The 12,329-nt window shown below is 44.2% G+C and overlaps 1 protein-coding gene and 1 long non-coding RNA gene across 2 annotated transcripts in view; one reads left to right on the forward strand and one right to left on the reverse strand.

Annotated features, from left to right (window-relative positions):
- Positions 1–291, reverse strand: part of LOC142047409 (uncharacterized) — a 6,973-nt gene extending 6,682 nt beyond the window's left edge. The window contains exon 1 of the long non-coding RNA XR_012656677.1: positions 95–291. This is a non-coding gene — a long non-coding RNA (uncharacterized LOC142047409). The remainder of the gene's footprint in view (positions 1–94) is intronic.
- Positions 292–1,805: 1,514 nt separating this feature from the next.
- RPL37A (ribosomal protein L37a) lies at positions 1,806–6,034 on the forward strand (the record flags this gene model as incomplete). Its single annotated transcript, XM_032764448.2, has 3 exons — positions 1,806–1,937; positions 3,183–3,265; positions 5,874–6,034. Coding segments are annotated over 3 exons (279 nt in total), but the record flags the coding sequence as incomplete, so codon positions are not given.
- Between the last annotated feature and the right edge of the window lie 6,295 nt (positions 6,035–12,329).

The following is a 12,329-nucleotide window of genomic DNA, read 5'->3' on the forward strand; positions in this document are numbered from 1 at the left end:
CCCCCTTCTGCATCCTGAACCCCTCATTTCTGGGCCCACCGTCCCTCATCCACTCCCAGGCATTCGGGCTAAACCCTTTACACGCAATACCTACAGCTCTATCTCTGCTGCAGAGACGCACTGAGTGCAGCACAGGCGACGATAGAGTCTCACACCCCCCCGAGTGCAGACAGTCCCAGTCCGAGTCCCCTCCTCTCTGTGGTCTGATCCTTCCTTCCTTCCGGCCAGGGCGAAGCTATCGCGCATGCGCAGGAAGTACCTCCTTCTTTGCGTCCAGGCCCGGCAGGGAGATGGTGAGTGTGGCCGAGGGGCCTCCGGCTTCTCTCTCCCGGCTCAATCCGCCGCCATCCGCCCTACCGGCCGCCTCATCCGCGCAGGCGGAGGCCCAGGCTGGTGCCGCGGGGCCTCCGCTCCCCGGGGCGCCGGGTATTGCGGGGGGCAGCTGGAGCCTGATTGCTGTGGGTGGGAGCGGGCGGTGGGGCAGAGCTGGGAGCCTTGGGGGGAGCGGGCCTCTGGTCGGGGAGGGGGAGGGGCAGACCCGGGCCCCGGGTGGGAAGCAGGTTCTGGGCCGAGCGGGTCTGGGGGGTCAGAGCTGGGCGGGTGGGTGCTTTTCTTTTCCTCAGGCTCGAGGGGGGTGGGGGCGTTCCCTGCAGCCCCCACTCCCCGCCCCATTGCTGGGCGGAACCCCATGGCTGGCGTCGGGATGCCCTAGGACTGGCCGTGGGCTGGCGGCTGTTTTCCTGAGTCTGGCTGTCGGGTGATCAGGATGGCGGTGGGGCGCTGAAAGCCAGGAAACAGGGTGGGGGGGGTTCTGCTCCCCGCTTTGCTGCTGGCTCATTTGTACTCGCTCTGGCAGTGAGCTTCCCAAAGTACAAGGCACTGCTCTCAAGGCTGTTCCCCTTTCTGCGGGCTTTAGGGTCTGGACGAGGGACAGAAACAGGTAGGCTTGGGAGAGGAAACACATTCCTCTCTCCGTATTCTGATTTCTACCCATGTTTTGTGGGCCTCGCAGAGGAAAAGAGGGTCGGTCTCCAGGAAAGATTTGAAGGGCAGAGCCTGGGCCCTGGTGTACTAAAGTTTGGGAGGTCATGCTGAGCCCCGGGGCAGTAAAAATGACTTAAGTCTGTTGCAGAAAGAAATAACATGGGAATCAAAGCTGGCGTTGGTGAGGAAGGTGTAGAGAGGGAACAGACTTCAGATGTAGGCAAGAGCTTGATGTTAAAACTTGACATGATGGGTAAGGGCAAGGATAGTCAACCCACACTAGCTATGTGAATTTGAGCAAATCATTTAATCTTTGTCTAGTTTTCTCCCTGTTTCTGACTTGGGGATAAAAATACTCAGTTTTGCAAGACTTAATTTGATTGTCAGTGTGATCCTGAGAATATCAGGTGAAAGGCTCTGTAACTATGCAATGCTGCTGTCCTCATTTAGGCCCCAATCCTGTCTGTGACTGCATTGAAGTACACTGATGTACCTGTACACAACCACTGCACATTTGTGATCCTAGAAACACTACATACCAGAGCAATACTCATGGAGCTGTGGCTATGGAATAATTCATATAGGCTTGAATTTCCAAAGTGTTGGACAAATTTTAATTAGCTGCAGTGCAGTACAACTTTATTTTGTATGGCATTTTGGTGGAAACTATACTTTAAAAAATATTGTTACATCATTAATGAAAATAGATTCAAGCAGTGTGCAGATAACTTTGCTTTAATTCTTTGGCTGCTGCTAAGTAAACTGCTCTAAACAGTCTCTAGTTTTAATTAAGCTAATGTGTGTGGTGATTTATATCCTGACAGGCTAAGCGCACCAAGAAAGTTGGGATTGTGGGTAAATATGGTACCCGTTATGGTGCTTCACTCAGGAAAATGGTAAAGAAAATTGAAATTAGCCAGCATGCCAAGTATACCTGCTCCTTCTGTGGCAAGGTAAGAACTCTCTCTGATTCACCCCTGCAAGTTCTCAAAGAGTTACAGCGATGAAATTTAGAAATGGGACTGCTGCTTTAGATTTCTCTGCTTCTTAATATATAACAGGTTAATTACTGTCTGCCTAAGCATGGTTTGCAGTTTTCCAGCAGAAGCTTTTTTTTCTGTGCAAAAAATTTAAAACTATGTATGGCTCATTTATTATGCATGCACAATGGGGTAGAATTCCCCCAGGAGTAGATCTTGTATGTGACAAAGTTTTGAATTCAGGTCTCAGAAGTTTGAAAGGCCGTTCACTCTTCACCCTAGTAATTTATCCAAAATTTTCAGATTCAGATGCCTACAGTTAAAGTAGCCTCATATTCAGGTGTGCTGAGCACCCATATTTACTTATGATTTCTACCTCCGATGCCGAACTATGGATTTAGGTACCTCAGCTTAAGTGTTGGACTTTAAAAGCTAATAGAAAGCTGAGGTCATTCTTTGTGTGAATTTAGTGCTTTAGTGAAATATGCCCATTTGATAGCTTTGAAGGCATTGAGTAGATACGCATGGGCTGCAGTTCTGCAAGCTGTCCTGCCAATACGTTTCAGCCTTCACCTGGAGGGAGCAGCTTAGTATCCCAGACCCATTCAGTCTTGGGTTGTTTTTTTTTGTTGAGACTCCAATAAGGATTCCAGTTACAGTAGTGGCTTTTTATGATGTAGGTATCTGTCCATTCAGAGTTGGATTGATACTGGAGCACTTTTCCTACACTATAAGCTTGTATATCAGTTTAAGCTAAAGTCATTTTACGACTATGTGAGCAGAACACAAGATTAAAACGGCTTTCTAAAACTGCAGCTAAAACAACTTGTAGAGTAAATGACTAGCTATAGATAGGAACTAAAGCCAGTTCAGCTCCTCTGCTTTATTCTTTTGTGGGGGAAAAACAGCTGCAGGGGTTTGGTTGTTTTTTTTTATATATAGTATTTACAACAATGATAACTGTCTCTCTATCTGCCACAGTACATGCTGTTACTGAAGTTCTTTGGCCTTTGTCAAGACACCTGTGGAAAGTCTGATGTCTTCATATTTCTTTTGGCCCTGGTTGCAAATGTTGCTGTTGTGAAACCTTGACATTTAAATCCTGTTTCCATTGTGGTATTTTTGGAGTTATGCTGGAAGGTCATGTTTTTAATGAGCAAAGATGTCCAGATTTCTTGGTTTCTTCAACTGAAAGTATATAAATACTTTTTGTTACAGACCAAAATGAAGAGGAAAGCTGTAGGTATCTGGCATTGTGGATCCTGTATGAAGACAGTAGCTGGTGGTGCCTGGACCTATAAGTAAGGAAACAAATAATAACTGGCTCTGTTGTATGGTATTTGAAGAAAAGTTCGACATTTTTGTTGCTTTTCTGATGACTGCCGCTTATTTAAGCAGGTCTCTTCCTTGAGCTAGTTGCATGGTTACAGTTAATTCAGAGTATGAGAAGTTCATATTCTGTTCAACATGTAACTAGCTTGCTTTTGTGACTATTGAATCTTGTCTGTTGTGCTGCTCTTTTCCCGCTTTTGTTAAATCCCCCTGGAGTTCCTCACAGTCTTCTGTGGTCTTAACAGAACAATAGTTCTTTGAGTCTTAGTTAACTGAAATGCCAGGGATTCCAATATTTTTTAAATAAGTTTAAACTTAGGATTTCTTTTAACATCTGAAAGTATGGAAATACATAGTTTAAGGTCCCCTAACAATCTTAATTCTGCCCCAGTCTTAACACCGGCATTGAACTTTTTCCCTTTCATCTGGAGGTCCTAAGAATTTCAAACTGGCCATCTCTGGCGTAGTGTTCATATCGCTACCATCCTTCCTTCCCTTCCTTATCTGCAGCCATGGGAGCAAAAGTTTGAAATATTGAGAATGTTGCAATATGTATGTACATATATGTATGTTTGACACCAGTTATAAATAGGATCTAAATGTTCCCAAACAGTGCCTTTTATTCACTTATAGTTGTATAAATGGTGGCAGACACTCTCAGTGATGTAGAATGATTGCCTTCCTTACGGTAAAAAGAACAGGAGTACTTGTGGTAGCTTGGAGACTAACAAATTTGTTTGAGCGTAAGCTTTTGTGGGCTACAGCCCACTTCATCGGACACATAGAATGGAACATATAATGAGGAGATATATATACACATACGGAGAACATGAAAAGGTGGGAGTTGCCCAACCAACTCTGAGACTAATTAAGATGAACTGTTCTCAGCAGGAGGAAAAAAAACTTGTGTAGTGATAATCAGGACAGCCCATTTAAGATCTTGTTTGACAAGATGCTTAACATGGGGGAAATAGATTCAATATGTGTAATGGCTCAGCCATTCCCAGTCTCCATTTAAGCGGAAGTTGATAGTATCTAGTTTTCATATCAATTCAAGTTCAGCAGTTTCTGCTTGAAGTCTGTTTTTGAAGCTTTTCTGTTGCAAAATTGCCACCTTTAAATTTGTTACCGAATGGCCAGAGAGGTTGAAGTGTTCTTACTGGTTTTTGAATGTTATGATTCTTTACAATATTCATTCAATCAGGATTTTAACATTAGGAACCTTCTAGGGGCTATGCATACTGCCTGAACTTTGAGTTTCCCAATCACTGTATGATCAAGACTTTGTCTACATCAGGGGTCGGCAAGTGTGTGCCGAGTCTTCATTGATTCTCTCTTATTTAAGGTTTTGTGTGCCAGTAATACACTTTAATATTTTTAGAAGGTCTCTTTTTATAAGTCTATAATATATAACTAAACTATTGTTGTACGTAAAGTAAATAAGGTTTTTAAAATGTTTAAGAAGCTTCATTTAAAATTAAAATTCAGAGTCCCCCCACAACTGGTGGCCAGGACCCGGGCAGTATGAGTGCCACCGAAAATCAGTTTGCATGCTGCTTTTGGCATGCGTGCCATAGGTTGCCTACCGCTGGTCTACATACCGGTTTTGTACCAGTGTTTAACTATTTTGGTAGAAAAATCACACCATTAATCAAAATAGTAAATTGCCACAACCTGTGCTGTGGAGGTGCCTTACCCATGTGGCTTATACTCCTTACCTGTACAGCTCTCTTTGTAGGGATCAGGTATAAAGCACATTTGCACCGTTACAACTGCATACACACTGGTGACGTTTTACTGCTTTAACTATAGCAGTATAGTTAGTGATACAACTTTTGTGTAGACATGACCTTAGTATAGAGGTCCCCAAACTGTGGGGTGTGCCCCCTAGTGGGGTGCGGCGGAACATTTGGGTGGGGGGCGCAGCTGGGGATTGGGTCTGCCCCCCCTAGGGGGTTGGGAGGGAGCATCACCCAGCCCCGCTCCGTGTCCTGGCTGTCAGCCCGGCCCCAGCCTAGGCGTCCTTACCCCTGTCTGCATCCGCCTCTCCCAAAGCCACAGCCCTAGCTTGGGGAAGGGCGGGGGGCAGGAGGGCAGACAGAGGTAAGGGAGGGATGCAAGGTAAGAAGTTTGGGGACCACTGCCTTAGAATAAAATAGTAGGTTTTTTATACTTTTTCCCTTTTTGTCATCATTGCAGGGCAGAGTTCAGATTGTTTGGGTGTTTTAACTGTACACTTCATATCTTAACATGTTTGGATTTTTTAAATTTAACCTCAAACTCATCAAATTCAGAATTAGCACTTTGGGGGAGCTAGGACCACAGGTGCTAAAATGCAATAATCCTTTAATTATTGTATGATGTCACTACAGGACAGTTCAGGTTGAGATACAAGACGTATATCTGCGTACACCTCAGACTCAAATCTGTGTTCTCAGGGTCATGAGATATTAAAGTGCATTTGGACTAAGATATAACAGCTTCACTTCAGCTGATAAGATGAGTGCACAGGGAATACAACTGATGAGAATTGCTGGTTGCTTCAGTGTAGGAGTGACACTCTGGTTTTTCTTCCAGCACCACCTCTGCAGTGACAGTCAAATCTGCCATCAGAAGACTGAAGGAACTGAAAGACCAGTAGAAGCTTCTACCTGTTACTATGATTCATACCTTCCTTCTCCAGAGTCTGAAAATCTCTACCATTCTTTTGTCAATTAAAAGGGTGTAGTGGAATGGAACCCTTTTTTTTTTTCTCTTCTGTACAAAATTATCTCTGGTCTACCACGCTATGTTGTGAATCTGCTTAGCTGTGGGTTATATTATTATGGAGGCACTGATAGCAAATACTGTATCTATTTGTTATGGTCATTCTTAATCAGGGGCGGGAGGTCCGCCAAAGCCGCGGGAGCAGTCGGCCCTCCATAGGCATGCCGCCGAATGCAGCCTACCTACTGCCCTCGTGGCGACCGGTAGAGTGCCCCCAGTGGCTTGCCGCCCCAAGCATGTGCTTGGCGTGCTGGGGCCTGGAGCCGCCCCTGTAACATCAGAAGTAGCTCAATCAATCAGTACCGTTCCACTCCAGTTAATTTGCGTGCTGCCATTCTGTTAGCTGTACAACACACTGATTTGTTCATCTTTTTATAAGAGCTCTAAAGAAAAGCCTAGGCAGGTTCTAATGGGATACCGGGTCAGTTGTGACATAGCAGTAGTCACTAACTTGTGCCTCTGGGGAAATCTTAAATGGGAGGGGGGAGAGAAGGGGCAGATCTCAAGTGCCGTGAACATCTTAATGTAGGTTCTGTCTCCACCCCCACCCAGCTGCTGCTTTGGAGGAGTGGGGGGTGCATTCCCAAGCATGGAGGGGGAATAAGCCCTGTTGACAGAATCCCTCTGGAGTTGGAGTAGGGATTGAAATCGTGAAGAGCAGCTGTCCTCCCACACTCTCAGACTCTGGCTGTGGATCCTACAGACAGAGGGCTACTACTGCCCGTGCTGTGTCCTTTTCTCCAGTATTGGCCACCTGGTGGCTTTCTGTTTGGGCTGCCATTCTTGGTTGGCAGTAGGCCCCCATGAGCTGCTGTCCTCCAATGTCAAAACGTTAGTCAAATCTTCCCAAATCCTATAAATAACTATAAGGAAAATTTAAATACAAAAAGTTTCATGCTAAGTCAGATTAAAGCTCCATCTTCCTGGAAAGAAAAACAAAGTTCTGGTTTCTAGACCCAAGAAGAGTCACTGCCAAATAATTTCTTTCTGGGTGATCAAACTGTAACATTTTGGTACCTGGGATCAGCTGGCACATGTGTTTGAACCATCTTTCAGTCACCATTAATAGACTGGATACCTGCACCATCCTTCTGGTATTTCTGTGGGCATACAAATAAGGAAATGATTATCTGATGAAAACCAAGGTGCTTCTAGTCACACAGGACAATCACTGGCCTGTTTCTGTGTAATTTTGAAGAGGTATTTCTTTCCCAGTTTGAGGTTACCGTGTGAACCTAGTCCCAGAGACTTAGTTGTGTAACCATGACTGCTGGGGCTAGTTCAGGAGTCTGAGACACCCAGTCTCCTTACAGAGCAGTGGTCTACGTGAAGGCTGTGCCCCAAGGGTTTGGAGAATTAAATTCAGATACAGTAGAACCTCAGAGTTACAAACTGACTAGTCAAACACACACCTCATTTGGAACTGGAAGTACGCAACCAGGCTGCAGTACAGACAAGGCCCCTCCCCCGCCACCCCAAACCCAGTACAGTACTGTGTTGAATGTAAACAACTTTTAAAACAAAGTTTAAAGAAAAGATTTGACAAGGTAAGGAAACTGTTTCTGTGCTTGTTTCATTTAAGTTAAGGTGATTAAAAGAAGCATTTTCTGCATAGTAAAGTTTCAAAGCTGCAAGTCAGTGTTCAGTTACAAAGTTTCAAAAGCACAACCATAATGTTTTGTTTAGAGTTGCAAACATTTCAGGGTTACAACCTCTGTTCCCGACTGGTTTGTAATTGAGGTTCTACTGTACTTTTAAATAGATTTTTAAGGCCTCAAGAAAAATTATGATTAGGTATGCTGAGCTGCATAACAGGCCGAGAATGGCACCCGGTAACTCCTGCATCAAGCCTGTAACTTTTTGTTGAGCTAGAGCAGGGGTCCCCAATGTGGTGCTTGCAGGTGCCAAATGCACCCACATCCTGGCCAGCAGTGGAGCACCCATTGAAATGCCACCGAATTTTGGCGGGTGCTCCACCGCTGCCACGGTCCTTTGGCGCCTGCCAGACGAGAAGGTTGGGGACCACAGCATATCTCATAGAAAGATAGCTTCAGAAAAAGTTGTTTATGAAACACCTAATGCTGCCTGGTGTCATCAGAATCAGACAACCTCTTCTGCTGTTTACCTGCCTCAGAACTCTCTTCCTTCCCTCTCCCCATAGATAATGCCCCATTGAGAGATGCAGACCCTGTCACAATTTAGATCCTAGCGAAGATTCTTAGATGAGTCTGTCAGCTTGGCGCTGCTGTGGGCTCACTGTATTTCTGAGGTACAGCAATCGAGTCCAAGATCCCACAGGCTGAGCTGGGAATTGAACCAAGGTCTTCTGAGTCCTGGTCTAGTGCTTTAACTACAAGGCCAGCTGTTTTAACAGAGCATAGGAATTGCCACCCTGGAACAGAGCAGAGGGCCATCTTGCCCAGAACCTCATCACTGGTAGTGGCCAGTAGTACCAACTGCTTCAGAGGAAGAAGCAAGAGACACTGCAGCAGGCAGCAATGGAATAGTCTGTCCATAGGGAAATTTCTTCCCAGGCAGTTAGAGCTATAGGTGCCAATCTATTGATTTCAGTGGGAGGTAGGTGCTTACATACCTTTTAAGGATCTGGGCCTTAGTGCTTGGTTTATGCTCTGAAATAAGGGTTTTATCCCTTCTTTTATCCTGTCCAGTGTAATAAGCTGTTCTTAGATACACATATAATCCTTTTCTAACTCCTGTGTTTGCCCTGAACAATATCTTGTGTCAGTAAGTTCCACAGGCTAATTATACATTGTGTAAAAAGTATTTCCTTTTATTATTGGTGTTCTTTTCAATTTCATTGAACGCCCCTGGGTGCTCTATTATGAGAGAGTGAATGGCAGTGCCTGACGTATCATCTTTAGATCAGTCAATATTTTGTGTATCCCTAACATGATCTGTCAGCTAAACAATCCCAGTGTTTTCACTCTCCTCAAATGGAAGTCTCTCCAGGCTTCTAATCATTCTCATCTCTTGTCTCTCCACCCCCTCTGATTCTGCTATATCCTATAGGTGCTAGATCCCATAGCTGGTTCCGAGGGTATCGCCTGAATAAGGTTCAGGTATGTAAAAGCCGTGGGCTCTGTTCTCCAAGGACAGCTGCTCAGCAAGCAGCAGGATGACAAAATTCAGCCAAAGCAGGCAAGTCAGTCTTTGCACTGCTGCTCATAAGCATAAAATTAAGTGCACAAAGGCTGCTACCCCTGAAGGAAACTAGGTAAGCCTTTGCCAAGAACCGAGGGCTTGATTCTGTGCCTCTTGAAGTTGATGGCAATGCTCCCACTGACTACAAAGGTGCAGGATTAGGCACTATGCCTGGTTGTGTCCTGCTTGCATCCAGCTGCCCTTTTCCCTGGCCAATGCAGTTGCTCCTAAGTATGTATGATCTTAGTCATAGGGCCAGACTTGTAAAGGTATTTAGGTGCCTAGTGGGGTTTTCAAAAGCACCTGAATGGATACCTCCCTTTTAAATCATCCCTTTAATAAATCTGGCCCACTGAGGTTCAGTTCAATATTAGCAGGGGATTCCCTGCTCTCATGCCACTTTCCCAGTATTGCCAATACCAATTGTTGCAAAATCATACCCTGAAAAAATTAGGCGATTGGCTTTGAATATCTTGAGATCTTATATATGCATGTATGGTTCCTTTGTAAAGGGAAATCATGCCTCACCCCTCTGTTAGAATTATTTGAGGGAGTCAACATACGTGGACATGAGTGATCCAGTTGATACTAGTGTATTTGGACTTTCACAAAGTCTTACAAGGTCCCTCACCATAGACCCTTATGCAAATTAAGCAGCCATGGCATAAGAGGGAAGCTTATCTCCTGGATTAGAAACGGGTTAAAGGACAGGAAAGAAAGGGTAGAAATAAATGGTCACTTTTTAGAATGGACAGAGGTAAATAGTGGTATCCCCAAGGGACCTGTACTGGGACCAGTGCTGTTCAATATAGTCATAAATGATCTGGAAAAAGTGAACAGTGAGGAGGCAAAGTTTGCAGATGATATAATTGCTCAAAATAGTTAAAGTCCAAAGCAGACAGAAGAGTTATGAAGGGATCTCATGAAACTGGGTGACTGGGCAACAAATGGCAGATGAAATTCTATGTTGATAGGTGCTAAGAAATGCATATTGGAAAACATAATCCCAACTATACTTACACATAATGGGGTCTAAATGAGCTGTTCCCACTCAAGAAAGAGATCTTGGAGTCATTGTGAATAGTTCTCTGAAAACCACTCGATGTGGAGTGGCAGTCAAAAAACCCAACAGGAACCCTTAGGAAAGGAATAGATCATATGACATTGAATATTATTAATGCCACTATATAAATCCATGGTATGGCAACACTTTGAATACTGTGTGCAGTTGTAGTCACTCCATCTTAAAAATATATTAGAAATGGAAGAGGTACAGAGAAGGGCAATAAAAATGATTAAAGGTATGGGACTGCTTCCATATGAGGAAAGATTAAAAAGACTAGGACTATTCAGATGGGAAAGGATATGATAGAGCAGTGATTTTCAACCTTTTTTCATTTGTGAACTCCTAAAAAAAAATAAATGGAAGTGCAGCCTCCTTTGGAAATTTTAGACATAGTCTGCAGATCCTCAGGACTCTGAGGACCACAGGTTGAAAACCAGTGTTCTATGGTAATGACAACTTTTCATGGACCCTTTAGAGCTAGTCCACAGACCCGCAGGGGTCTGGGGACCATAGGTTGAAAACCACTGTGATAGAAGTCTATAAAGTCATGTGTGTGACATACTAGGGTACAATCCAGATTAATGAGTAGCTGTGTCCCCCCCTTCCCTCTAACCTGGGGTTCCCTTTACACTGCTTTGCTGCTGTAGCCTCCAGCCTAGACTGCTCACAGACAACCTCCAGCGTGCAAGTCACTCCCAGCTATGTCTGTGTACGAGCTTCAGCCAGTCAGACCTTGGCTCTTACCAGCCTGGGTTATACTGCAGAGTGACCCCAACACACTCCCAGTCTTAGATTTTTCCCCAGAGATGTATGTCCTGTACTGCCCAGACCTCTCCTGGACATCACAAGTTTATATAAAGTGCTTTATTTTTTTAAAAGAAATAATATGCACACAACTTGCCACTCCAAATGGAGTTTCCCAAACACTTCAATTTAAACACACTGGATTAGATACAACAATGAAACAAGTTTATTGACCAAAAGGGGATAGATTTTAAGTGAGTACAAGTAATGAGGCATAAAAATTAGAAATGGTTACAAGAAAATACAGTTAAAATGTTATTTTACTTGGTGTAAAATCATGCCTTAATAATCTCAGATACAAGCAAAATTTCTCTCCATATGCTTTCAGCAGTTTTACTGACCAAACCTCTTAGGTCAGAACTTTTTCTCTCTGAGTTAAATGAATGCTTCCTTTTTTGCTTCTGGTGCCAATCATGTGATGGGCAGGGAGAGAGAAAGAGGGGATCCCTTGGCATGTTTGTCCCTCCTTTTTATAGTGTCAGTCAGTGTTCTCTCAAATTGTTTTGCATCCATGTGTGGAATGAATTTTGTTATGAGAACCATATAGAGGTGGATGTGCACCACCAGTAGAAACCAAAAGCCTAGATATAATATATATTTTTTAAAAGTTACCATAAGGATAATTACTCCAGCCAGGACAGGATAGGCATTTTAAAACTCACTACTCAAAGAATTAAATTTAAGTGTAAGAGAGAAATAAAAATTATGAAATGCATAGACCAGCCAAAAAACGAAAATAACTCACTTTGAAAGAAGTGTCAAGAAGTAACAACAATATAAGTGTGTGTTGGGAGGTGTGTGTATGTGTGTGTAAGAGAGACAGACCCACACTGTGTGTGCATGCGTGACAAAGATATGTGTTGCCCCTTTAAGTACACTGACCGCACTTTAAGTACACTGTCCTTTTAAGTAGATCAGCAAGTTCCCTCCCTCCTGAGCCCTGTCATGTACCCACCCCTGGTATGTGGAGATGGGGTACAGGGGTGGGGAGAGAGGGACACCCTGACATCAGTGCCCCCCACCCCCTGCACAGCAAGCAGGAGGCTCCTGGGAGCAGCTTGAAGGCAGAGGGTAGGAGCTGTACATGGCAGTGGGGGGAGGGACACCAGAGCTGCATGGCACTTGATAGCCTAGTGGGCAATCGCACAACTTACAAGGAATTTAGTTCAGTCCTAATCTTGAAAAACTTTTCCAGCTGGTACTAGGAGACAAAAGATCTATGGAGAAAGATGTTC

Source organism: Chelonoidis abingdonii, chromosome 10 (assembly GCF_003597395.2).
Source record: "Chelonoidis abingdonii isolate Lonesome George chromosome 10, CheloAbing_2.0, whole genome shotgun sequence".
Taxonomy (NCBI): domain Eukaryota; kingdom Metazoa; phylum Chordata; order Testudines; family Testudinidae; genus Chelonoidis; species Chelonoidis abingdonii.